The sequence below is a fragment of the Hirundo rustica genome, chromosome 6 (assembly GCF_015227805.2).
Source record: "Hirundo rustica isolate bHirRus1 chromosome 6, bHirRus1.pri.v3, whole genome shotgun sequence".
Lineage (NCBI taxonomy): Eukaryota > Metazoa > Chordata > Aves > Passeriformes > Hirundinidae > Hirundo > Hirundo rustica.
In genome coordinates this window covers 23,425,546-23,451,515 of record NC_053455.1, presented here as the reverse complement: position 1 = coordinate 23,451,515, position 25,970 = coordinate 23,425,546, and the positions used below count along the sequence as shown (strand labels likewise).

The following is a 25,970-nucleotide window of genomic DNA, read 5'->3' as shown; positions in this document are numbered from 1 at the left end:
CCTTTTCCGTCTTCTTCTCCCTGGGGGTTTTGTGTGGGTATGTTGCTGCTCAGCACTGCCCTCCCAGTGTCCTAGTGCCATGCCTCTGTCAGGACTCCCTCCTCTTCACAGCCTTTTCCTCTCCTCTCTGTCAGGATTAGAGAGCCCTTAACACAAAACGTTTCACCATGCTCCATCAAGTAGAAAAGTGGTCAGTAGGCCTTGGTCATAGGGTAAAGAAACCTTGAGTTTACAACTCTTACAGCTCTGGGGTTGTAGATGTCAAGGCCCAGCTCTTCCCCAGTTTGTGTTAAACCCTCAGGGACTGATGGATCCCAAATAACATTCTCCTCTTTCACCAAGGGCAGCATGCAGAACAGAGATGCTTGGGGCAGTTTTGCCAGCAGGAATACGGTGTGAGGGAGCATGGGTGGATGTTTAACATGGAGCTGTCCTCCCAGGTGATGGGCTGATGGAGGCTCTTTGTAGTGCCAAGCAGTGCTGGCTGTGCACCCTGCTCTCCTCCAGCATCCCAGAGAACACTGCTGGGGAGCACACACCTGCTTGGCCACAGCATGCAGCTGCATGGGGGAGTCTTGTCTAACAGCACAGGGGAGGTGGAGGAGAGTGTTATTCTTGCTGGCTACAGCAAACATAGTTTTTACATATCCCAGACAGGAACAACTATCCCCATGGAGTGCTTGAAATACTGGAATTCACCAGCTGTTTTCTTTGGACACTGGTGTGCTGTATCTGGACAGAAACTGAGTCATGTTTTTGGACTCAGTACATCCGCTAGTCTGCTGTGCCAAGGAAACTTTGCCCACTACTAGGACCTCTTCCTGTTTTATAAACAGCAAGGCTGTTTGCCCTTGCTTGTGACCCTCTGGAAGAGAGAATGAAGGCGGCTCAGCCAGGGTCATGGGGAGAGCTGGGGCAGGGCAACTTCTCAGGCTCCAGCCTGATGGCTTCATCCTTGTCCCTCCCTTCTGGTAGTCCTCACCAGTTCTGAGCAGCACAATAAAATACACAGCATAAAATCCCAGCGTATGAGGCAAGTGACAGGCCTCACCAAAGGAGCTGTCTTACAGAGAGCACATGGCCCTCAGAGAGAGAATACCCCAGTAACGGGCACTGTACAGAGTGCCCATGAGGTGCTTAGCACGTGGTGGCTGCACACACGACCCAGAGCTGCTTTCACAGAGACTCAGCTGTGGAGCAGTTCCTGGGAGCAGCTGGCAGCTTTGAACCCTTCTGGGATGTCACTGTCGAGTTTGGAAATGATTTTGTAAATGGGTTTCTTCCAGGAGGGGTCGGCATCCTTGCCTGCCCTGACGGCACTGAAGAACTCCTGCAGGGTCAGACTGGCCACCTCCAAGAACCGCCCTGGCACCTGCAGCAAGACAGGCATCAGCCAGTGACAGTAGCATGTCATGATTCCTCCTTACCCCTGCAAATGCCACCACCCCCTTCCCCCAGATCCCACTCCTCACCTCGAAGTCATTCCCCTTGTTATAGTGCGTGTTGAGGGCACGGAAGAGCTCCGAGTCCCGGGAGACCTGGAGAGTGCAAGCATCCACAACACCCTCCAACAGGGCCTGCCGGGCAAACTTCTCCACCTGGATGTAGTAAAACTCACGGAAGTTGCTGAACCACTTGATGAGCTGGGAGGTGATGCAGCGGCTGAACTGGTCGGGGGAGAGCCAGAGGATGGTGTTATGCCAGGTTGAACCCTCCCTACTCACGAGCCCCTGGAAACCCAGCCATGCACTGCTGGACTGGCCCAAACCCAGCCCTGCCCCAAAGCTGCAAAAGCACCAGCTGGGGCAATGACTTTGGGGTGTCCGAGGTGTTCTCCACACTGAGATTCGTCTCTGCAGTGGAAGGCACATTCATGGCGTGCTTTAATCTGAATACCTCAGTTGCACAGGGTGAAGAGCTGACAGCCCAGGTCTGCCACAGCCCTGTGCACCTGCTCCTGGGCAGCCCATGCAGAGATAGGTGCTGTCCCCCATCTCCTGCCAGAAAGGCATGGGAACACAAGAGCAGCCCATTCCTCATAGTTCCCCATGGAGCCCTGCACAGCACCAGCTCTGGCTGCTGCTCTTTTACCTGCACATCGAGGAAGTAGGTTTTCAGCAGAGTGGAGCTGGGGTAACGGGTGAAGAAGAACATCAGCTTGGCCTTCTTCAGATGCCCGGGGGTCAGCGCCTCCTGCATCTGCCTTGGGGGTCAAGGAAAGCCTACACATAGCAAACCCGAGCTCAGCATGTCCCCTCATGGCCTGTCAGTGGGGCAGAGGGGGTTCATCCTTGGCTGGACAGCCACTGGTTTTTCCCTGAGAATCCCTGAGGATTCCCTAATGCTCCTCACAGCACTTCACAGTCTTGTGAGAACCAGAATTTCCATGAGACATCTGTTCATGGTTTAGGATGACAGGACCCTCAGTATGGCCCAAGAGCAGGCTTGGTAGCTGCTGGCTTATACTCAGAGCTACGCTGCAGCATCTGACCAACCCTGAGAAGCGGCAATGCCCCTCTATGGCTTAGGACTCTTCCTGCCCACACCTTTTTAGCCCCCTGTGGAGCAGCAGGGACCTTGGCCTTGCAGAGACCAGCAAGGGGTAGTGCCAAGCCGTGGCTCCAGAGGACAAGGGGAGCACATTCCCCAGGGACCTCCAGCTGCTCCCAAAGGATATATGGGTTGAGGCAAAGGGCGCTCCATCATCTGCAGCTGGCAGCTCACTGTGGCCATCTCTGCCAGCTGGCAGTTGTGCCATACTCTCCATGTTGGTAGGGCTCAGGGACAGGGGATGGTGCTGCTGCTGCCTCACAATTGATGACCTCAGTTTAACGGTTCCCCAGTGCAAGTTGAGGGGCTCTGGACAACTCCTCTCCAGAGCAGATGGGCTCTCATGAGAGTCGCTGCCCCAGAGGCTGTGCTGCCTGTAGCCCAACAACTGGCTCAACAGCTGGCTGTGCTGGACAGGGGTGGCTGAGCCCAGTGAATAACCCATGCTGGGTACCCGAGAGGATTTTCTGACCCCCTTTGAACTGAAGGAGCCGGCATAAGAGCCCGGGCTCTTCCCCGAAGCTGCCAGCAGGACCTCAGCCTGAGGTGAGCCCAGGGAGCCTGGTGTATTCATAGGAGATGGCTTAGCAAGTGGCTTTCTGCATTTCCCAGGAGCAGAATACTCTCTCCTGGCATCTGGCCCCAGCATTGGAAAGCTGTGGTGCTGCTTTTGGATGTGGCTGTCTGCCTTCTGCCAGACGGCCTTCAGGACAGAGTCCACTACCTGGGATGTCACCACAGCCAGCTCGTGCTTCAGTGTCTGTGAGAGTACCCTCACTGCCGAGGGCAGGCCACCTGTGTCACCTCTGTCCTCAGCCTCCTCCAGCCCACACGCCTCCAGGACGGTCCCCCTGAGAGGCACTTGGCGTGGGTTGCTGGTGGTGGCAGTGGCACTGTCCTTGTTCAGTCTGTCTTCAGGCTTTCCAGGCAGTGGCTGTGCTTTCTCAGAATCTTCCTGGGTTTGGGCAGCATCCTCAGAGTCACAGACTTGGTAGAACTTCTCCTGAAGCCACCTCAACTGCTGCTCTAAAAAGCAGAGCTGCTCTTTCAGCTGCTGGCAGCCCTTGGCGTGGGAACTGCCCCCTGTGGGAGCCACTCGTCCAGCTGCCCCCACACCCTGCTGGGGCACCCTTGGCTTCCTCTTGCTCTCCTGGGGCATCTCACCACCCCTTTCCCTCTCACGCCTGAAAGCTGCCTCTGGGCTCGTGTCAAATGCCTGAGGGGCTGGTGGGAGGCTCATGCCCTGGATGATGCTCTCCACCCTGGCCCGCTTGGCTCGTAAGTGCTGGTCGCAGAGCTGCTCCCGTGGGTGCTGCTTGGAGAGCTGGTCCCCATCACCAGCACGGGGCACAGGAGCTGGGACACAGATCCTGGGAGAAGCCGGGGCTTGCACTTCTTCTCCAGGACATGCACCACATTTGTAGTCATGAGGCAGGGCCACTGCCTGAGAGGGAGCGAAAAGGATGGTGGGATCCAGGTTCCTGCCAACCACTGCGTGGCTGAGGAGCTGTGGTATCAGGGATGCATTGGGGGAAGGCAAGAGAGCGTCAGTCTGGAAACAGGGCTCCAATTTCAGCCCCTGGCCAAGCCCTGAAGTGACACAGTCTCTGTCCTGCTCAAAGCCAGTCCTGCTGTCCATCGTATCTTCTTCCTGCCTGGGCAGACTGGCAGGCTTCCAAGATGTTTGATGTTTCAGCCTGCTAGCAGTGTGGAACTGGAGAAAGAGCAAGAAACAGGACCTCATAGAGCAGCTTTCCAAGCACGGGTCCAGAGATTTTTTTCCTCCCAGATTTCTGTGGCATCCCTGCTCCCCTGCAAAAACTATTTCACCAGGGAATGACCCAGGCAGAAACCTCCAGGCACTGCAAAACCTGTGAGCAGTCACAGGATGCTGAACCTGAGATGTCACAGGACAGCAGCAACGCCCTGGGCACTGTCACAACTCCCACCTACCAGCCAGGCCTTCATCGTGCCCAGAGTGCATTTCAGCAGCTTTGGGCCCGGCGGTGCCCGGCAGCACAAACTTCCCACATCACCACCTGCATCTGCACCAGAGGCGTTCGGGAAACTGCCCTCGGGGCTCGTGGACTCAGGCATGAGGGCAGGGAGCACCAGGCAGAGCCCTCTGCCGCATACACCTGGGCAAAGGGGTGGGCTTGGGTGCTGCTGGGTGTTGGCAGAGCACAGAGCAGCGGCTGCATCCCTGGTGAAGGTATTCACGGCACACAGCCGGCAGAGCCCCCAGGGCACGGGGGAGGGTGGCAGCTCTTGGGGGCTGGGCCAGCACAAACAGGCTGGGGGAGGAGGGCACAGAAAGGGTAAAAGTGCAATGTGACCTGCTGTGAGCAGGATACACCGAGATGTTCAGGCTAACACAACACGGGGTTCCGAAGTGCTTGGCAAAACACTGAATAAAAGAAATGAGGATGGGGATTATCAGGGAAGAGAAAAATACTGAGCCAGCAGTCCCAGGCTTAAAATTGTCACTCTGGCTCCCAAGCAGGGATCCACCCCTTCCACTCATTCCCCGCTTACACAGCTTTGCGAAAGAAGGTGTAAAACATTGTATCCCAGGCAATTACACAGTAACTGTCCCTGTGGGATGTTTCTTCCTTATCTGCATTAATTAGCTGTAGCTTTGCATCACTAAATTAGGACAGCTCCTGTCTTTTCCAGACTCCTTTAAAGTCTGAGATTCTTTTGCTATTCCCAGAAATGTCTGATCATTTTCAACATCATCAGTCTCCTGTCCCTGTAACTGCTCCATGCCAAGTCCTTCTCCAGGCAGTGTAGGAAATGGGTTTCTTCTCAGTGATCTTTAGAAGGTTGTCTTTCTTCAAACACCCCTGAATTCCAGGCAGGTGTCTGGGAGAGCTCTACCTTTTACAGAGCCATAGCCTTGACAAACCAAGTATTTTCTGGGTTATCTGACACCACATGCTGATCTGTGTTGCCTCCCCACCTGTCCTGACCATTAGGATTTCATTTTCCTAGGAGTCTGCTGTAGGGTCTTTCAAACTGCTCAGTTCATCCACGGCCAGCACAAGGCCGGGATGCCGGCAGCTCTCAACATCTTGCCTTGTCCTTGTGTTACAAGCTCCACCATTGCCTGCCGCTGCCTCTCAGCCTGCCGTCTGCACCCAGCAAAGTCACACAGCGAGCACATTGCGGCCTTAGATCCCACCCACCCTTAATCCTTTCCTCAGTGGTGCGCTCTTGTAACCTCGCTTGTTTTTCTATAGAAACACCTTCTTTCGACACTTGCTCACAATTTCCCTCGTCTGCTGTTCTCAACAGCGATGTCAGGAGCTTACGTGTCCCCTGTGCTGAGGCTTCCCAGCCCCCCGGAACCTGGGTGATACACCCCTTTTAAGCAGATCAGCTCAGAGCTGGCAAGGTGACCTCCACTTGCTTAAGGTTTCCAGCACCACCGTTCTTCTGTACATTTGGAGGGAGGGGCAGAGCCTCCGGTCCCAGGCTGTGGCGGCTCCTTGTGGGTGGCCTTGGCTCCCCACCACGGCATCCCCGGCACCGCAGGACTAGAAGGAGCTGCCCTAAGCAAACTCCTCCTGCTGATGAGGCTCTTTCCCCACGAAGTTTACAGGTGTGCGCTTTGGTTCTTACTCTTACTGGCAACTTTCACTAGTGCCACCCTCTAGAACACTAAAAAGCAGCCGAGACTCCTCTTACCTGAAGAAAAAGACAGGAACGAAATGAAGATGCTCGGAAGAGGAAGGGCAGCGTGCCTTCTCCAAAACTGAAGCCACCCCAGACGGGGTCCCTGAGTGCCCCTCGGCGGGACACGGAGCAGCGCGCCGTCCCTCCAGACGGCAATCCCCCGCAGAGCCCTCCCCAGCCGCCGCATGCATCCCTCTGCGCTGTGGCAGCGGTGCCGAGGCCAGCGGCTGGCGGGGCGCGGGGAGCGCGGTGCCCGCGGGCGGCCCCGGGAGCGCGGGGGCCTTTAAAGAGGGAGTGGGGAGGCCGGAGGCAGCCAACCAGCTGGGAACGACTTCTGAATATGCAGATGGACATCCAGGAGGTCAGCTCCGACACCAGCGTGCAGCCGCCTTCTGTGCTGTATCCCACTCTTACAGCCCCTGGAGCCAGACAGGCAAGGGCCGTCAGGTGCTGAGTTGCCGGCTGCCCAGGTGGGCAGAGGCCCGGGAGAGCAATTTTCCCCTGGAATTTGGCCGGAAATCCCATTCAGGACTCAGGATGATGAACTGTTGGGGAGGCTGACAAGCAGTGCCGTAGGCATGGAAGGAGCTGGCCCAGACCCCACCAGCTACCATGGAAAGTGGCCAGGCATTTCCAACATCCCGCACCAAAGGGGCACGGAGGCATTTTGGCTGTTCTGGAGGCCTGCAGCATAGGACATGACCGAGAAATGGGACAAGAGGAAAAGCAGCAACACAGAGTCCCTTACTTTTCACAGGGTGCTTTAAAGACAGCACCACCAGAGCTGGCATATTGCCCCCAGCCCCGGGACAAACCTACCTGCCCCAACAGCACATGTGATTGTTCAGACACTTCTTGTGCAGGAGCTGTGGGTGGGTAGGCAAAGTCTAGCCGTGCATGCCACTCCTGGGGCTTCATCTGCTTTGCTTAGACATGCTTACTGAGCATGGCAATGCTTAGTGTATTCATTGAGTAGGCAGGAGACTGTGGCTAAAAGCAGTTGACATCAGGTGGTCAGTATTGTCCAAGAATATTAGCCTTTGAAAGACAGATCACAGAGAAGTCCCTGGCAGAGGGCCTTTCTGGCTCAGTTACCTTTTATTAGAGAAATCAGCTCATCCTCATAGCCTCAGAGACTATCCCTTGTTGATTTTTATTCAACCTCTTTCCTTTGAAAACGATCTCATATTTTGAAGCTTGCAGTTTACCATTCATATATTATTAAGCAGTGGCTAAATTAAGTACATGTGCATAACCCAGACTTGGCTCCTTGAGAGATGCCTGGCTGCCAGACAGCCCTCTATACCTATCCCAGGCTGACTGTCAGAATCTGTAAATAGGTTCCTCAGGTTTTCTTCCACCTGTGGTTCCCTGCTTGGAGGCAGGAAGAAAACAGAAGCTGGCTGGAGAATTCTCAAATGTTTTCAACATACAGAGCACACCTGAGGAATAGGTGGACTTATTGGACTTACTTATAGACTCATTTTCCTGTTTGCCATGGTGAGATGACCTCACTGCCCATTTCTAACCATGCAGCATCCCACGAGGAGATGCTTGTGGCAATATCATCCCACACGAGCTCAGCACCATGCTTTGCCAAGATGAGCAGGAAAACCACGGATACAGCTGCCCTGCGGCAGACCAGAGCTGGTTCAAAGAAGAGCGTCATGAAACGGCACTCTTCGTAACTCACGGGGTTATTTATTACACATATACATATGCTATTACATATAATAACATCTACATATACATATGCATGTGTTTATATAAACATATGTAATACATAGATATTTTATATGCACGTGCTCTATAAAGAATAATATTTAATATCACATATATTGCATAGAATGTATCGATACGTATACTATTGCACATATGGTAACACAAAGCAGTGTTATGAGCAGACCCTCGCCCCGGCCCGGCCCTGCCGCCCAGCCCCGCCCCCCGGCGATGGTGCCGCCCCCGGCTGCTCCCCCCGCTCCGGGGAGCTTGGTCCGGCCCCGCGCGCTTCCGCCTCGCGCCGGGCCTGGTTCCGGTGTCCGCCCTGCGGCCCCTCCCGCCGCCGCCGCCGCCGCCGCCGCGATGGTGCCGCTGTGGCGGTCCCGCTGCCTCGGCCGCGCGCTGGGCCGCTCGCTGCGCGCCCTCCGACAGGTACGGCCCGCGGGCACCGGCCGCGGGGAGCGGGGCAGCGAGGGAGGGCGGCGGCTGGGCGGGCGAGGTCGGCGGCGCCAAGGGCACCGGGACGCGTCCCCTGCCGCCTGGCGCTCGGCGCCGCCGCCCCGGGGACGCGGCAGGGCCGGGCGCGGGAAGGAGCGGCGAGGCTGTCCCCCAGCAGGGGCTGCGGTGAGCGCGGCGCTGCCCCTTCCCAGGGAGTGCCGCTGCCCCGCTGCCGCCCGGCCCGGCCCGGCCCGGCGGGAAGGGCGGCGGCGCGGCGGCACCTGGCAGAGCCGACCGGGAAGGGCGTCCGAACGCCGGCGCTCTCGGGCTCCGCCGTCCCCGCCTGTCAGTGGCTGTAGCTTTCGGGGCCCTCTCTGTTGGCAGCCGCCGGCCTGCGCTGACAGAGACCCCCCCGGCCGGGGCGTGCCCGGTGCTGGAACGGCAACAAGCCGGTATGCGGTTTGTTGTTTAAATTGTGCGCTTGGGTTTCAGGGCAGTCATTGAACCGCTGCAAACGGCGGTAACCTCTGCTGGCTGCAGCGTGGGCTGACAGAGCCCGATAGCTACTTAACCCTGAGGCTGCCCTTGGCCAGCTGGGTCCTGTCGTTCAGTGACTGCTGCACGCATCTTCGTTTAAATAGCGACCATGCACGGCTTCATGTGTACACACATATATGTGCATGCATATAGGATGAGAAAGATCACTTCTCTTCCAGTGACCAGCTGGAGCCTAAGAGCATGAGACTCGATTTTAGACATCCTGTAAACGTAGGCAAAGAAGTGTTGACAACCAATTGTAATGTAATGACACATTTGTGTTTATAAATACGTGTGTATACATGTAAAACTGCGTTATGAACAATTTACACGTAACTATAGTTACAGTTTGTTATACATATATGTAGAGACAAATTGATTATAATGCAGCTTAAACAAGCTGTTAAAATGGCATTTTATTGATATTTACGCTTTATCGTCTCTCAGTGATTCTGTGTAATTATAAAGAACAGAGAGAAGTCAGATGGAGTATTGATATCTTTTACAAAACTAGTCTGAAAATCAGGAGGTTTTAGGCTGAATGCTAGTTAATCTGTTAGATGTACTGGAAAAGTTGTAGTAGCGGTTTGATTTCCATTTGAGCAGCGATATTGGAAATAAATTTTGATTATGATGATTATTATTTATGATTATGATACAGGCTTTTTGGAGAGGTAGAAAGAAATTCCAGGACTTCGCAAACCTCTGCTGGCAGAAGTGAGAACAGTAGATGTACAAAATTCAGAAGTGGAGGATTGAATGGGAGAAGAGTGGAGTCAGTGAGGGTGAGGAAGGGTTTACTGGATTTTGACTGTCTGTAAAAGAAGAAAAGGTCCTGAACTCATATCAAGTAGAAACCACAAATGCGCATCAATGGCCTGTAGCACGTCTGGGCAAGGACAGGCAGGCGTTGAAGGATACGTGAAAAAGTCCAGAGAAAAGCTAGTCTAGAAAAGATTGGTTTGATCAGGAGCTGTGTAAAATGCTTTGAGAATCAAATCCTTCTGTTTATCTGGGCAGGAGTTGGTAAAGAACTTTTTCTTCCCTGTTTGATCTTCCCCTCATGCTGGAGGAGTTCTGAGCCTGTTGTCTTGGTAACACTGTCCTTCACCACTCAGCATTGTTATCTCCATCCCATCTTGGCATTTGCCCTCCCATGCTGTAGATAATTGTTTTGATACCCATGAAAGCCATGCAGTGGGGTTTTCACGTGTAGCAGTGGTTTGTGCTCATCGTTGAAGCAGCAGCTGCTTTGCTCTCAGGAAGCCATGGCTGGAGACTCAGTTGCTGCTTTGCCTGTTGCTGGAGCTGCACAGCACTGGTTTGCCTTCTGGTTTGCCTCCGTTGAAATGAGCTGCCCCGTCAAGTTCATCAGATTCCTCACCTGAACTGGTCTCTCACTGTTGATATACAGGCTGTTGCTTTAGCTGATGTTCCATCATTCATTTCAGTGTGTAGCGACCTTCTGGAAGGTGATGGCTTCTTGAAAGGTGTGGCTTGGGACGGTGCATGCCAGGGTCACTTTGACGTAATAACAGATATAAAAACAATTCTGATAAGTCATGTGAAACGAGAGGGAAATATTAATCACTTGGTACATGAGTCACTGATTAATTAGACCAAGACTTCTTTCCCCAAGTGAAGGCTGTCTTTTTAAAGTGACCCAAAGTGTTAATGCCAGGTAGCAAAACTGAAATATTTCCATTCTCACTAAAAAAGCTCCAATAGAAGGCAGAGGGCACATTTAGCCAAGTTATCCAGGAAGAAATGCATTCAAAATGCTTCCTTCAGGAGAAGGGAACAGGAAGCAGCCCTGTCCGGTGTCTCCTGAAGCTGCATGTTCATTTCTGAAGTACTGTAGTTAAGAGATAGACACACAGCATTTCTGCAGAATGTAAGCCAGAGAAAGCACAGTATCTTTTATTAGTGGCTTCCTCATGTTAAGCTCTTAACCTAATTTCTTAACCTAAAAGACAGAGGGTAAAGTGATATCAATTTTTTCCTTAATTTTGCTGCAGTTGTAGAACAGAGACTTCACACCACTGATGGAAGAGAGCTGCAGATGCGTTTTCTTACAGCGATTTATTTTAGGACAGGCCTTCTAAACTTTCCTTTTTGTTTTAACTCCTCAGTATACTGGTGCTAAGCAAATAAAATTGTATGGTTTTGCTTCAGTCTGAGGCTGTTCCTTTCTTAACAATTTGTTGTCTGGCATGCTAGGGATGCCTTTAACCACTTTTTTTAATTAAACACCTGGGGAAACATTAATGGATAGAGGGGGAGGACTCAGGTTGCTTGATACTCATTTGTGATTGACCCCATGCTATCTGGGACGCTATAGAAAATAGAGAAGATACGATCAATACAGAGTGCTGAGGATTGTGGTGCTCTAGACAGCTGACACCGTGGAGTTAAGCTGGAGTTAGTCCTCCTGACCCTGGCTTAGAGCTGGCTCTACACAAACCAGATCTGAACTAGCAGGAGCCAGTGCTGTACCCAGATTAGGCATTGTAGCATTCAAGATGACTCTGCAAAGTCGGCACAGTGCTTCCTGCTTTCCCTTACCCAGCCAGACTTGGGGCAGGGGCTCCACAGGCCCTGCCACAGGCTGGTTTTGCAGAACTCTTGGTTCAGGATTGTTGATCCCTGCAGTGAACTGGCAAGCAGGGTAGCTGCATGGTGTTGTGCTGGAGCTTAGCTGCAAGTCAGACTGGCTGCCTGCATCTTGGCACAGCTAATCATGACCCTGTTGAATTGCCCATTGATCACTGAGTTCACTCTGTGTTAATATCCAACAAGTCAAATCCATTTATAAGCTTGGATAATTAAACCACCAAGGGCTTGATTCCAAAACTACTGTTAGTAGTTTTGATACTAAGTGTTCATTGAATATGTTTTTGTATGCTGCAGCTGTCCTGTAGATGGTGTGCCAAGCTTAAGTATATTGTTGGTCCTTGGTGTCTGTGTTGTCTTGCCACACGGCTCCTAAAATTATCTTGATATTTAAGGTCAGTTATATCCCATCCAGCTTGCTTTGCTGAAGCTGAAATCAGGACTTGTATGCAAACTTCACTTTAGGTGCTGAAGGTGTGAAGGAGACCTAACCTTAGCTGCTGGATAAGAGTGCCTTGAGCTCTCAAGGTGGTATTGTTCTAAGCAAGTCAAGTGCGTTTCAGTCATGGTTATGGGGCTATTTTCCTATTGCTTTTGAAGAGCTCCTAGCTTCTCCAATCCTGCAGGTTTGATGTGAGAGAAATATGTAATAGCAGCAGGGGAAGTAACTGGAATATTTTGAAATGTCTTCTACTTTTGAGCACTGTTATGCTGAACTAGGAGTGCAGTCAATGATTACATAGGTATGAAGTGAAACATCAAAGAATGTGGAATTCCTGGCTAAATGGCAGCAGTAGAAATTTTGCCTCTGAGAGGCATTCTGGCCTTATGGAGTTCAAAGGCTCCATAGCTTTAGAAAAAAACCCTAGATGCTGCATTCATGACTGTAGGAGTAAACATCATGGGATGTTTTTTCATCATATCCAGTACCTACCCTTTAACTTCTCGTTCATAACAGATTTTATTTGAAATCTGTTCCTTCTTGAGGAGGAAAGTGTACATGAGAAGGTCAAAACTTCTGGATCCAGAACTGGAAGATGAAAGCATCAAATGTAACATCACTGCATCATAAAGTACCCTGGCAGGAGACAAAGGATAGAGAAGGGCATAGGTGCTCTCCTGCTCTGGCACACTGTGGGAAAGTGGCATGCCTGCAGACTGGAGCATGGGAATGGTGGGTCCCATGTCTGATTCAGATCTCAGGGGAAAACCTAAGTCCTTCTAGGGTGAGTTTGTCTTCTTGCAATACTGATACATCCTCTTCTCTCTGACAGGGGAACTGTACTCTGGCAAGATGCCCTCTGTCTGGTGAGTCTTACACTTTTATTTCATTTCAGGCTACCTAGAAAAGAACAGAGCTGATGATGGAGGTTGGTAGTAGGTCTAATTGGGGTTTATTTCTATCAGTCATGTAGTGAAGAAGCAGTGGAATGAGCTAAGTTTCCACTCCAAAGGAGTACCTCCTTTGCCTGAGGTAAATGCTGCCTGATCCATTTGGCTCTGGTGAAGATTTCCCAGCAGCAGCACAGTGTATTTCAAGCATTGCAGTACTTGAAGCACATGCTGTTGCAGAGCCTTAGCTCTCTAATAAACTCCTTTGAGAATGATGGGTGAATATTAAGAGATATGTCAAATCTGGTGTGCCTGTGAACTCCACTTCAGTGCTTAAACTGTTTTTCCTTAGAGTTCTGTTTTTTCTAGCTGTACTATGTTTATATACCATTACTTCACTCACTTCTGATTCCACTTTGTAAAACCAGTTAAATTTGCTTATCTTTTTTGGTCTCTAGAGTTCAATATCAACTATTTAGTAGGGGATGGTGTAGAAATTGTGTTGCTTTTTAAAAAAATAAAGTGGGGAAATGGTTCTTCCCTCTGGCATTGTGTAATTGAGATAATTATGTTTTCCAGTTACTACACTGACTCTCTTTAGGATCAGTCTGGAAAACTGTGCTCTACAAGAGACAAAGGACGGGAGTTCAGTTCATAATAAAAATTGCAGTGTCAGGGCATACGAGCAGTGTGGGAAGGGGACAGTGGAGTATGCGAAACTGGGAAGCTGTGCAAGTATTTCCCTGTTGTGAGTTTTGGAAAATAATTTCTCTGGACAGGGAATGGACAGAGAAGAGGGATGATGGTGGCTTGTTGCTGTGCCCTACACCCTCTTTTCAGTCCTTTTTTCCTCCTTAGCTGTCTCTGCGACTGTGAGACTTCTTGGGGGTGCCTCTTACAGGGATGATACTTTGCTCCTACCCTTCATATGGGTAGGATAACTCAGCAGTCCTGCAGGTAGTCCCTCATAGCTCTTTCCTGGTTTTGCTCTGAACAGGGCAGCTGCTGCTTTGCCCTTTTCAAAGTTATCCTTAATAGCTTTGTTGTGAAGCTATAACTGCTTTCCTCATCCCTATAAATCTAGATGAAGACAAGACCACTGTTCTTGGCAAGCTCTGGACAGGTTTGATGGCACTGAGGTGTCTGCATGGGTATATTCCCCATTTGGTCCCAAACTTCTTTCAGGGTGGGCAGCGGTGTCCTCTGCCGCCTTTTATATGACAGGGATACTTGAGGGCTGGACAGCTGGATAATATTGCTGTGGGTAACTTCTTTCTCATTCACAGGTGTGTCTGGGAGCCAAGGACTGGCTTACACAAACAGCAGGAAGCTTGTGTAAGTATGCACAGGAAAAGTGTCATGTGGGGAGACTGGGGCTGCTCTAGCCATGATAAGATTTGAGGTCTGAGAAATGGAATATGGTTGGCTGTCATGAAATCTAGGTTTTGCAGGTTGGGAACTGAAAACAGGCTTTGTCTGCAACCAGATACTGAGAAGGGAAGGGATAAGAGTGAGGAAACCAATGAAAAATGGATTTCTGCTCTTTGATTATCTGACTAGAGGTGTTGTTTGCTCCATGGTGGTCTCCTGGTAGATTTTCTGTCAGGAGAAGTGGGTTCATTCACAGAGCTGTTGTTCATATGTCAGGGTTTACATTACTGAGGTGGTCTTCTAAAAATGTATTTGGGGAAATAACTACAAGAGTACATGCATAAAAGCCTGTAATACTGGACTGTTTGTGCAAAGTAGCCTGTGCTAGAGGAAATGCTAAAGCACATTTGTTTCAGTTTTCCAAATCTGATGTCATTAGGTGTAAAAATCATCCTTTGGAATGATTTGGATTGCCAGCTCCCTGTGAAGAAACGTGGTGGAGGGAAATAGCTGTGTTTTGGAAGCGTTGCCATAGGCAATTTATGGTGCTTTTTTTTTTTTTTTTTTTTTTCATTTGAGCAATCTAACAACTTCTGTAGAGATGACAGTCCTAATCTGGAGGTAAAAAAATTGTTGCTGCACTAGTCTTGGGCACTTGGGCATTGCATGGGCTGGCCAGGTCACCCTTTAATCAGTGCTTAAGCCATAAGGGTTCTGTTGGGTTGTCTGTCTAAATTAAAATTCCATACATGAAAAAATCTCACTGAGTTTCTGAGAGGACTAATGATAGTAGGATGTAACCTTTCCTTTCTCACTGGACTGTTGCAACTTGAACAGTAAGTAGGAGTCCTTTGAAACAAATACATCAGAATTGCTGAGCAGCCTTTCACATCAGTTAAGCAAATGTGAAATGTGCTTGAGCTTGGTGCTGGCAGCCTGCAGGGGAACATTTGTCTGTGTTGATACTTTTCTCTCTTTCTGCAGAGTAAATAGCTCCAGTGTCTTCACTGTCCGCTACTTCAGAACCACTGCGGTGCATAGTAAGTAAAAAGTCAGGAATTAGTGTGATGCTTCTTTTGAGAGCTCTTGCTGTCCTGCCTGCATGGATGACTCAGGGTTATATCCCCAGGGCCCTAAAGATTTTGTCTGGCATTCCTGTCACTGTGTGCCTTTCAGTCTAATGTGAATTTCTCTGGTGTTTAAATGTTGATCAGTGTTGAAGCAAGGAGACGGACAGCAGTTTGATATCTGATGGCCCACCCCCTTTAGCCAAGTTGTGATGACAAGAATGAAGCAATGCCATAAATTTTTAGCTCTGAATGCAGTCAAGTCTGTCTCTCTCACAGGGGATGACGTGGTTACGGTGAACACACCAGCCTTTGCAGAGTCAGTCACAGAAGGAGATGTCAGGTGGGAGAAAGGTAAGCAATTGCCTCTTCCCTGCAATTCTCCTTGCTTTTATGGCTGTGTTGGACACCTTGGGGATGCATTACAGTTCACTGGCTAACGTCCTGCTCTGTGCCTTTCAGTCTGTGCCAAATGAGGCATTTAATTACAGCTCTCCTAATGGGTAAGGATTGCAGTTACTGCCTCATCACCTCTCTGTCAGGGGTAGTGTTGAATGAAGGGAGATGTCTAAGCTGGAATCAGACTCTTAACTGTGCAGTAGATTGCTTGAGCTAGTCTTTTCTTTAGAAGTTGTAGAGAACTGGGATGAAAAGCTTATGGGTTAGTGTGGGAAACTGCTGTGGGTAAAGAGGGGAGGCTGGAGCACACCTCCCTCCTCACAGTGGTCTTCATATCTGTCATTCAGCTGTTGGAGACACAGTGGCGGAAGATGAAGTGGTGTGTGAGATTGAAACAGACAAGGTAGGAGTTTCTGGACCAAAACCTTTTCTAGTTCTATAGCAGGCACCCTGTATGGCTTCTCTCCTGCTAAGAGCTCCTAGAGCCTGCAGGGCCCTGACTGTGTCTCCTGCTCTCTTCATGGAGAAAAGCTTTTCTCATGTAGTATGAAAACTTGCTGTGCCTTAAGTGAGAATTCTTGATCACCCTTACTTATCCATTTGATTAATCATCACTGGTGTTGATGTTTATTGGAGCTGTAATTCTACTCCTCCTTCCAGTTTGAGTGCTTTGAGTTTTGAAACTTGTTTGTGTTTAAACAAAGGAGAAATCTGCAAGCCATAGGTTGTCTTCAGATTGTTTTAAATTTAGGCTTTAAGTTTACCCACCCTTGAAAGGAATGTTAAGCCTTGAAGTTCTTGCTGAATTCTCGAGTTCTGTTTTCAGCTTTGCTGTCAGGAAGATGCTGGCAGTGGGTCAGTTCTTGATATACCCCAGAGATCAGGCTATAAGTTACACTGCCAGCTTCTCCTAAGGCTTCTAACTGTTGGCACGAAATCCTGGTGGAGGGTGTGAAAAACTGGTGCAAATAGTGTTAGACATGGCTGCTGTCTGTGCCAAATTATAATGTGTATCTGCACATATTGGCATCTTCTCTTGGTCACTTTTTCTCCAGCCAATGCTTGGGAGAAATTCACTGATTTTCTTTTTTTTCAGACATCAGTGCAAGTTCCAGCCCCAGCAGCTGGTGTGATTGAAGCTCTTCTGGTACCCGATGGTGGCAAAGTGGAAGGGGGGACACCTCTATTCAAACTCAGGAAAACTGGAGGTAAGTCAGGCATGTATAACTTGCATAGGCCTTTGTGTTTCCACCAGTGTTTTCTGAAGATGAAAGCAAAGCATTTAGAGGGATCCTGAGAGAGGTTAAATAATTCCTCTCTCTGCCTCTATAACTGGAAGAAAATACTCCTGTTGTCAGTTAGAGAAGCATCATTTTATTCTTTCTGAGGGGAATCTTCCCTTTTGTTCCCTCTGGAGGAGGCTGAGCTCTTAGCTATAACTAGTTGAGAATTCCCCTATTTCCATTCCCTTCTGTGCCTTCTTCTCTGTAGCATCCAGCCTTCTCCAGTGAGGAGGTCAGGGGTGTTGATGAGTAAAACACTTTCACAATGGCCTTCTCCTGTGGCGATTTCTGTCAGCTCAGTAGTACTGAGAACATAAAGGCACTCCGCCTGAGGGTTTACTTTTGTTAGGTTGGTTGGACTCACAGATCTCTGCTGCTGAAAGTTGGTGGTCTTACCATGGTTCTTCCTTTTCTTTCAGCTGCTCCTGCCAAGGCTAAGCCAGCAGCAGCCCCTCCTCCTCCTGCAGCCCCTGAACCTGTAGCTGCGCCTGCTCCTCCCCCTGCTGCAGCACCAATTCCCACTACAATGCCACCAGTGCCACCTGTGTCAGCTCAGCCCATCGACAGCAAACCAGGTGAGACAACAGCCATTTGTTCCTGTTCTCAAGTCTCTCTTCTTTAGGGGAGAGTGTGTAAGGTTAAAGACAGCAAACAGAGGCGTTTATGGTGAAGGCCTCCCACAGTATTGCCCTGCATGCTCCAGACTGGATTGCTCAGCTGTGCCTGGAACCTTCCCAGCCTAATTCAGGGCTGCTTCCATATTGTGTTGCTTAAACAAGGAGCTCAAATGTGCTTTCTACCTCAAGGATTTTTCTACCTGGCTTCTGGTTTTGACTGATGTGTTTTTTACCCTCAGTGTCTGCTGTGAAGCCGGCTGCAGCCCCAGCAGCAGCCTCTCCTGGGGAGGCAGTGCCCACCAAAGGTGCCAGATCAGAGCACAGGGTAAGCTGTGGGAACAGGGGCCTTGCCCGCACTTCTGTTGCTAGGTGATAATCTCTGGTATAAGCCTTCAGCTTTCCAGACGTGTCCATATCCACCTGTACACACCCAGCTCAGTAGAGCTGTGACAAGTGGGAAAATTCTCTGCATGAGGGAACAGCTTATGAGTGCTGTGGAGGAAGAGCCTGGACCAATCTGGCACGGGTCTTTTCTAGGCAAAGGTCTTGTCTTGAGCTCTGCTGACTCAGGACAGAAGGACTCAGTGTGATCAGCTTGGTTTGTACACAAGCCTTCAGCAAAGGGTTGAGGCTGCTGAAACTACCTTGTGCATTCTTAAGAGAGCATGGTTGAGCAGCCTGCTTTCTTAGCAGTCCTGCTCTTCTCACGTTAGCCACATGCTTGGAGGTCTTGAGGAATGCAGAGGTCAGAAGAAGCTATACTGTGATGCATTTCAGCACTGCTTTTTAAGTGAACAGTGTATTGAGCTGAGCAGTGAAATAAACTCCTCAGCCCATTGTGCTCCTGACCTACAGTGAAAACCTTGGCCTTGGGCATCTAGTCAATTAGATGGCAAGAGAAGGGCCTTTTGGGTTTCTTGTGCATTTTGCACTTGGATGAGCTTGAGGCAGCTTCTGCTTATACCTTTTTAATTTGCAGGTGAAAATGAATAGGATGCGTCAGCGTATTGCTCAGCGGCTGAAAGAGGCTCAGAATACTTGTGCCATGCTGACCACTTTCAATGAGATCGATATGAGGTGAGGAGCAAACCTCTTTTTTCCCTTTATGAATAGAAACAGATGAAGGCCATCATCTTTAAATAGCAGTCAAAACCTTGCAGGTTTTCCTTGGGGAGATTTGCAGCATGTCTTTTGAGACCTCTTTCTTAGGTGTGTACCACAGTCTGCACCGCTTCTTCGGGATGCCGTGGTGTTGTGGTATGAGGGGGTACAAAGCTTCCTAATGGCCTGTCATTCCTTGGGAGCCATCTGCTACTTGTAATAGGGGTAGTCTCTGGTTCCTCTTCTGTGGGCTTTTTGGTGGAAGACTGGTAAATGTTGAGCAGAAGACCAGAAGGGGCTAGTATCACTTGCTTATAATGGCTGTTAGAAGACAGCAAGATGTAGCATCTACTTTCTGTCACTCCACCAGGTTACTGCTTTTGGAGGTATTTAACATCCAGTGAGTTAGTTCTCCAGGGCTCATCAGCCTTTCAGGTGAGCGTTGCTTAGGCCTAAGGCCTTTGCTGTCAGATGGTACAGCTTTCCAGAGACAGACCAGCACCCTTCCCCATCCTCTCAAGCAGGTGGGGGGCTCCTGACTCAAGTGCTTGCGTGGACTGAGCACACTAATGTCTTTGGAGGATGGGCAGCTTATGTTACAGTGCATTAAGGGGAAATTGTGCTCAAATCAAATTGCCTTGTGAAATCCTATGCTACTCCTTAAGACAAAACATGTAAATATTTGGGTCTCAGAACAATAAGGCTGGCAAAACAGTCTTTATTGGAGGGAAGTGCTGCAGCTATATCTCCTCTCAGAGGCTCATTGAGGTGTCGCTTTACGCCAGCCTGGGGCTCTCATTGCATCTGGTAATGTGGTTTGGATTGATTACTGTGAAGTTGATTCGTGAGGACCTGTGCTGGGGCCTCCTGCTTCCCACAGGGGTCAGTGTCTGAGAGGTGGAGGCCTTAATGAGCCAGTTCCATAGCAAGCTGAACCCTCATTGCTGCAGTCCTTGTGTCTTGGGAGGCACTAATGTCTTTGGGTAGTAATCCTAACCCTAAACAAGATTAGGCGCAGGAAAACAAACACTCGAAACCATGGAAAATCCTGCTCCTTGGTGAAACCCTCTCTTCAAAGACTCAAGGTCTCTGAATGGGGAAGGGATGAATCGTGCGATTCCACAGCATCTGGTATTAGCCTGGAATAGGCAGAGCTTGTAAACACAGCTTGGTTAATATTTTGTAAAGGGCCTCAATTTTGATTAATAGAAACAGTGAGAAAACATGATTTGTCTGGTCAAGAGCTGTGAGTGGACTGGCACCCACTGCTACAGCACCTGGGAAAATTCCTTTCATATTCACTCAACTCCCAAAGCAAGAGAGTTGGGTACAAAGCTGGTGTTGTGCTGTCCTGTGCTGAATTTGCAGAGTGATTGAGGTATTTTCCTTTGATCACTTCGATTTCATTTCCTGCCTGTTCACTACTTTGGCATTTCTTGTTTTTTTCATCCTTCTGTGTCCGCCCAGCCACACTTGCAGTTGCTGTCTGTGGTGCCACACTGGTATGAGCTCTCGTGTCTCCAGAGAATAGGTGGCAACATCAAACCTAAGCAGGAAATGTGCCATGCCCCATCTTGCTTCTGTGCCTGGCAGTGTGGGCCTTGGAGGTTTACCCTGGCTGTGCAGTTCGTGGTCCAGGACCAGTTTCCATTTGATTCTTGTTCAGTACCTATGATAGGTGAAGGGTTTTGCAGCAGGCTGGAGGTTTCCCACTCAGTGGTGCAGATCTACATCCTTTGGGCTGGCACTGAAATCTTTTACAGGGTGAGGGAACAGTGGTTTTTTTTGACTCCCTGTTCACCAGTGTTATCGTGTGTTTTGCAGCAACATCCGGGAGATGAGAACTGTACACAAGGATACCTTTCTGAAAAAGCACAACCTGAAGCTAGGTTTCATGTCAGCTTTTGTGAAAGCTGCAGCCTTTGCTCTGCAGGACCAGCCTGTTGTGAATGCAGGTGAGTGGTCACCCTTGCTGGTGACTTGCATGTCTAGGGAACACAGCAGAATGGAGGAAAGCGAATGGCCAAGTCCATGGCAGGAGTAGTAGCTTGGAGAAGCAAGTCAAATACACAGGAAAAAGGGGACAGTCCTGCACACTGCAGCTGAACTCCTAAAGCCACTGGTGGCCCTAGAGGACAGCTTGCCAAGAGGGACTCAGGAAGGGGAAACAAGAGTGGGGCTGGGGCCATGCATAGGGGCCTGCAGAAGGCAGAGCCTGCTAGCTGGTGTACAGGTGGCTGCTGTAGGCACAGTGCAGTTCTTGGGTGTGTCAGAGGTGCTTGCTGAAATGCAGAACAGAATAACCAAGGGGAGAATAACTGAGGAGGACTGAGCTGTGTGGACTGTTTTCTTTCTGTCTATCCTGGTGCCTCTCCCACAGGTACAGCAAGGGCTCATTCTTCTCTGGAGTTACGTTTAAGCTAGACAGGGGCAGGTTGTTATGATTTTGTGGCCTGCCAAACACTTGATCCTAGGTTCTGCATATGTAACACAAGATTTTCTCTTCCTAGTGATTGATGACACGACCAAAGAGATTGTGTACAGGGACTATGTGGACATCAGTGTCGCTGTAGCAACTCCCCGGGTAGGTACCTTGGATGCCTTGTCCATGCTTCCCACAGCCTTTCCTATGGGATGATCATGTACTTGGAGCCAGTTCAGCTTCGTGCTCTGCTGCAGCAGAAACTGCTGAGATAGATTGTGAGAGAAGACGGAGGGCCAAGAATATTCTGCTACTATATTAATCTTAATAAGAGATCTGGTAACAGGGTCAATATAAATCTCAGTTGTTAATGAGTAGGGGCCAGGTTAGGGAAACGCTTTCTTGTCATGAATCCGTGACATAGGCAGTAAAAGCTTTGAACATCGTGTCCTCTGGCTAACTTTGCTGTACTGTTCCACAGAGATGTTTCTATCCAGGGAGAGTATGAGATGGAGTTACAGATGTTGAATTAGTGAATTACCTTCTTGATTAGAAGGTTCTGCTGTGAGGCAGAGATTTGATGAGGACTGAAGTTCTGTCACTGTCTTCTCACAAAGTCTAGGAGAGGCCCAGCATAAAGAGGTGCCAGCTGAAGTCTCCCAGTGCCTCACCTGGGAATTTATCAATGTGGAGCTGGCTCCAGACAGACCTAGTTGATTTTATGAGATAGGCTAGCAAAGGCGAAGATGGTGGCTCAATTTTAGGTGTCAGCCCTTGATGTGTGTCATGCCAGGTTTCCCGTCAGGCTGTTAGGGTGTGAGGCATCTCTGCCAGCCAGCTGATGTGGGCTGAGGTGGAGGCAGGAACTTTAGGGGGCTGTGTCCAGGTTCCTGCCCCATGACAGGTATGTATGTGTCACTGCACTGAATTTGCTGTTCATGGACTTTGCTTTTCCTCAGGGTCTGGTGGTCCCTGTGGTTAGGAATGTAGAAAACATGAACTTTGCTGACATAGAACGTGCTATCTACGAGTTGGGAGAGAAGGTAAGGAAAGTTTTCTGAAGAGGGTTTTGGAGGAATGGAAGGAATTGGAAGTGGGGGATCAGCATGTGTTGATTTGGTCTCTGTGTCATCATCTCTGACCTCTAACACACTGAGTTGTGGTGTGGGGAGTGATCCAGTTACATGTTTGGCTGTGCCTCTGCCTTCTAGGACAGCTCTACTTGTTGCCCTTCCAGAAGACTGCAATCTATGCATTAGTGACTTGGTGTATCTTCACCTTTGTCTTTAGAGGCCAAGGCTGAACTGCCGTGGGGTAGAAGTCCCTGTGTCTGTCTCCTGCAAAAGCAGGAGTTGGAGGCAAAGGCAAGAGAATCCTTCCCCAAAGCCACTAGATGTTCACTCTAAGGACAGGGATGCATTTTTGAGCAGTTTGTGATGGTTTTCAGCTAACAGATCAATAAGAAAAGCTCTTGCAATCAGTATTTATTCCTGGAGAGTGTAGAGTGGGCGTCCAAACCCTTGTTCTTTGCTCTTTGTGGTCTGTGTGAGTTTCTAAGACCTTACTTTTACTTCTAGGCACGGAAGAATGAACTGGCCATTGAAGACATGGATGGCGGCACTTTCACAATCAGCAATGGTGGGGTTTTTGGGTCACTCTTTGGAACACCTATCATTAACCCACCCCAGTCTGCCATCTTAGGCATGCATGCCATCTTTGACAGGCCTGTGGCTGTGGGAGGCAAGGTAGGTGGACCTGCACAGGGGTTTTAGTGAACAAAGGACAGGGCTCAGCAGACTGAGGGCCTTTTTCTAAGGGATTGGTGCCACTTCTGAAACACTTTAGTGTGAAGGAGGAGCAGAGACTAATGGGTATAGGGCACCTTTGCTGGCCCTGGTACTTGCCTGAGCTGTGCAGGGGACTTCGTCCTGTCTGTGAGTGGGCAAACTGGTTATAATCTGCTTAGGTGTGGGAAGGAGGAGGTTGTAGCTTTTATGCTAGGGAACAGTTCCAGGAAGGGACCTGATCTTGTATGTGGCATGGGCCCCAGCCTGGGTGGGGGTAATTTTGCCAGGCAGGACACATCCAGGAGGGCCAGACCCCAGGACTGGGGGTGTTAAAAAGCCAGGTGTTCCTGAGCTCAGCGGAGGGGACCATGCAGGCAGGAGCACTGAGCTGCTAATCGCCGTGTCCCTCCGCAGATCGAGGTGCGGCCTATGATGTACGTGGCGCTGACCTACGATCACCGGCTTATCGACGGCAGAGAGGCCGTGACCTTCCTGCGCAAGATTAAGGCAGCGGTGGAGGATCCCCGCGTGCTGCTGCTCGACCTGTAGGGCAGCCACACCCCCACACAACCCACCCAGGACAGGGCCGCAGCACCAGCAGGGACAATGCAGGGCATTCAGGAACTGGCAGGGGTCATTCCAGTCTTTCTCCCTCCTCTGTGATTGGAGCTATCCTAGAGGGAATTACGGGGATAGCTCCTACCTCCTTTCCTATTTTGTTTAATGAAGGTTTAGTATCTCAAAAGAACTGCCATGCAGTGGGCCGACCACTGAACGGCACTGCCTTTCCAGAGCCATCTGTGTGGCGTCCTCTCCCTCACAGCACCAAACTCTCACCTCTAGCTTGTCCTATACCACTGGAAACTGCTTGCTGCTGCTGTGCTAGGGTACCCTTCCCTGCCCCTCCGTGGCAGGTTCAGCTTTATTGCCTAGCACTAAGGTTCCTGGGAGGCAGAGGAGAGGAAAGGCTACCGTCCTGTCCACGTTTGCTTGAAAATATTTCACACTCATCTGCCTCGCAAGGGTGGTCTGACCCCGAGGCCACTTGCAGGAAAAGTTTTGGTCAGAGCAGGGCTTGAGGTAGGTGTCATGCTTCTGGCAGTGCCCTAGTAACACTCCCTCCACAGACAGTAACACGGGGTGGCAGCTCCCCTACTTTCCCGTGGAGATTGTCTTTCAGCAGCCTAGTCACTGTGGCGTGAATGTTCTTGTCGGGGTGGGCAGAGCCCGTGACCTCTGTGGAGGCAGCGCTGTTCCTGGGGACAAGCCTTTCACCATCACATGCCCGACGTGGGGCTGAGAAGCGGCCCCCAGCCACTCTCCTTGACTCACAGCTCACTGGCGGCGGATCTGACTGCTGGCTTCCTGCGTGCGGGGGCCCGGCCTGCTCCCGGCACACGCACGGGAGGGGCCGGGCCTTTCGCTGTAATCTACATCCCAGCCCACGGGTGCCGGTTCTGGGGGGAGGGGGGCGGTTCTTAATCCGATAGCGCACACATGAATCGAGGGGTGAGGGGGTTGCTAGTGCCTGCAGAGTCTATTACTCTTACCCCCTACACAGAACTTGTAACAAAAATATTTAACACAGCGGATTTTAAATGAAATAAAACCGTGCAACGACTGCAAGGTGGAGTGTGTTTGAGGGGGCGAGGGCTCCGGCATTGGCAGCATCCCGAGTGTAGTGCAAGAGCCCTGTTAGCTGGTGGTGAAAGAAAGGAGGCAGTAGGAGCTGAGCTCATCGCTGGTGGCAGTAAATTGAGTCTTCTCTGCCTGTGAACACTGCTGTCCTCAAACTCTCTGCCAAGGAATTGGCTCTTCCCAGCAAAGAGGAGGTTTTTAGGGCTGGAAGTCATGCTTTTCTAACAGAACTGTTACAGATGGTGAGGAATTGCCAGTGTTTGCTAAAGGGCATGATAGCCAAAAGGGAGACCTGGGACAGGCTCATAAAGTTTTTCAGAAGTTGGGTTTTTACTGCTGCAACAGGGGAGAGTTGTAATTCATGCTGTTGCAGAAGGAGAAAGGAAGGAAGAGGAAGGAACAGCAGAAGCTGTTTGTGGTGCTGTGTGCTTCCCCAGGAAGCTGTCCTTGTTGGGACTATACAGAATCACTCCTGGATCATGGCAGAGTTTTCCCAGTCCTGACATCCACTTCAGAGATGGTTTACCCTTCCTGGCTGTGGGTGAAGAGGGCATTCTCTTCTAACAGAAAACAATTGCACTCACAGCTGCCATGTGGATGAAAGGGAGAGCAGTTCCTAGTACTGGTGCCTGTTTTCCTGGCAGCTAGGGACAAAAACAGTGCAGAATCAGCTTTTTTGCCTGGCCCTGGCTAAGGCAGGTTAGGGGAAGAGGAAAAAAACCCTTCCTTGTTCTGGGAAGGGTAGAGTCTAATTCTTGCACAAATAAGTTGAGTGAAAGAGAGTGTTTTGAATTAAAAATGGTGCTTGCACTCAGCCTCTTAGTTCAGGATTCAGAGGGTCCACCTTGACTTTGTACATGAGCCTTTATTCTGGAGCTGCAATAAATGAGGCCTTTGAACCAATCAGGAAGGGAATGTACGGTCAAACTCTTAAAATAATGCAGCCCAGCAAACGGCTTTATTTTAACTGCCCTGTCAAGGTTTGCTGTAAGAGAGTGCCTGAAGCTTTCTTTTGACTCGGGTGACTCCCATGGCACTGCGTTGCAAGATGCTGTGGTGTGGCTTTGGACACAGGGTCTTTCCTCCTGAACCTCTCCTGAATCACAGGACAAGGAGGCTGGTGGGCAGGGATGCAAGGCTGCAGCTGGAGGGTTCAGCCAATGCGGGCTGCCATGGAGAAGAAAAGCCCCAGGCTCAGCTGCTCCTGCTCTCTGGCCTTCTGTGGCTTTAGTGGTCGGCTCCCTGCTCAGTCCTCCGGTTTCTGCACAGCAGTTTAGGTGTCCGTGCCTTTGCTGGTGTAGATGAGTTTCTCCAGAGCTCTGCTTCCCTCTGCTGGATGAGCGCTCCTGCTGCTGCCTGGGAGGGTGTCTTTAGTGCAGTGGGCTAGCAGGAGCTGGGACAGTAATTCCTTACTGTGG

At 50.2% G+C, this 25,970-nt stretch overlaps 2 protein-coding genes across 2 annotated transcripts; one reads left to right on the top strand and one right to left on the bottom strand.

Annotated features, from left to right (window-relative positions):
* Positions 1–1,186: 1,186 nt before the first annotated feature.
* On the bottom strand, positions 1,187–4,518 carry PROX2 (prospero homeobox 2). The gene is made up of 5 exons (XM_040066678.1): positions 4,504–4,518; positions 2,655–4,447; positions 2,092–2,203; positions 1,473–1,667; positions 1,187–1,372 (listed from the first exon to the last, which is right to left on the bottom strand). The coding sequence occupies exons 1-5, from the start codon at positions 4,516–4,518 to the stop codon at positions 1,187–1,189; spliced, it is 2,301 nt and encodes a 766-aa protein (XP_039922612.1).
* A 3,742-nt stretch (positions 4,519–8,260) lies between these two features.
* On the top strand, positions 8,261–24,540 carry DLST (dihydrolipoamide S-succinyltransferase). The gene is made up of 15 exons (XM_040066177.2): positions 8,261–8,379; positions 12,810–12,843; positions 14,154–14,202; positions 15,223–15,278; positions 15,585–15,659; positions 16,052–16,107; positions 16,801–16,912; positions 17,407–17,562; positions 17,844–17,929; positions 18,584–18,681; positions 20,530–20,660; positions 21,216–21,289; positions 22,087–22,170; positions 22,705–22,872; positions 23,329–24,540. Exons 1-15 carry the CDS (start codon positions 8,311–8,313, stop codon positions 23,461–23,463), a joined length of 1,383 nt encoding a protein of 460 aa, XP_039922111.1. The 5' UTR covers positions 8,261–8,310; the 3' UTR covers positions 23,464–24,540.
* The last annotated feature ends 1,430 nt before the right edge of the window (positions 24,541–25,970 follow it).

What these genes read in the sequence shown, in the direction of transcription:
- PROX2 (XM_040066678.1), bottom strand. An exon ending in TCCTTTGGGAGCAGCTGGAG is followed by an intron (nt 2,204 to 2,654) that starts GTCCCTGGGGAA and finishes TTGACCCCCAAG; the next exon opens with GCAGATGCAGGAGGCGCTGA. An exon ending in ACAAGGGGAATGACTTCGAG is followed by an intron (nt 1,373 to 1,472) that starts GTGAGGAGTGGG and finishes GTCTTGCTGCAG; the next exon opens with GTGCCAGGGCGGTTCTTGGA.
- DLST (XM_040066177.2), top strand. Translation starts at nt 8,311, where the DNA reads ATGGTGCCGCTGTGGCGGTCCCGCTGCCTCGGCCGCGCGCTGGGCCGC. An exon ending in CAGAACCACTGCGGTGCATA is followed by an intron (nt 15,279 to 15,584) that starts GTAAGTAAAAAG and finishes TCTCTCTCACAG; the next exon opens with GGGATGACGTGGTTACGGTG. An exon ending in CAAACTCAGGAAAACTGGAG is followed by an intron (nt 16,913 to 17,406) that starts GTAAGTCAGGCA and finishes CTTTTCTTTCAG; the next exon opens with CTGCTCCTGCCAAGGCTAAG.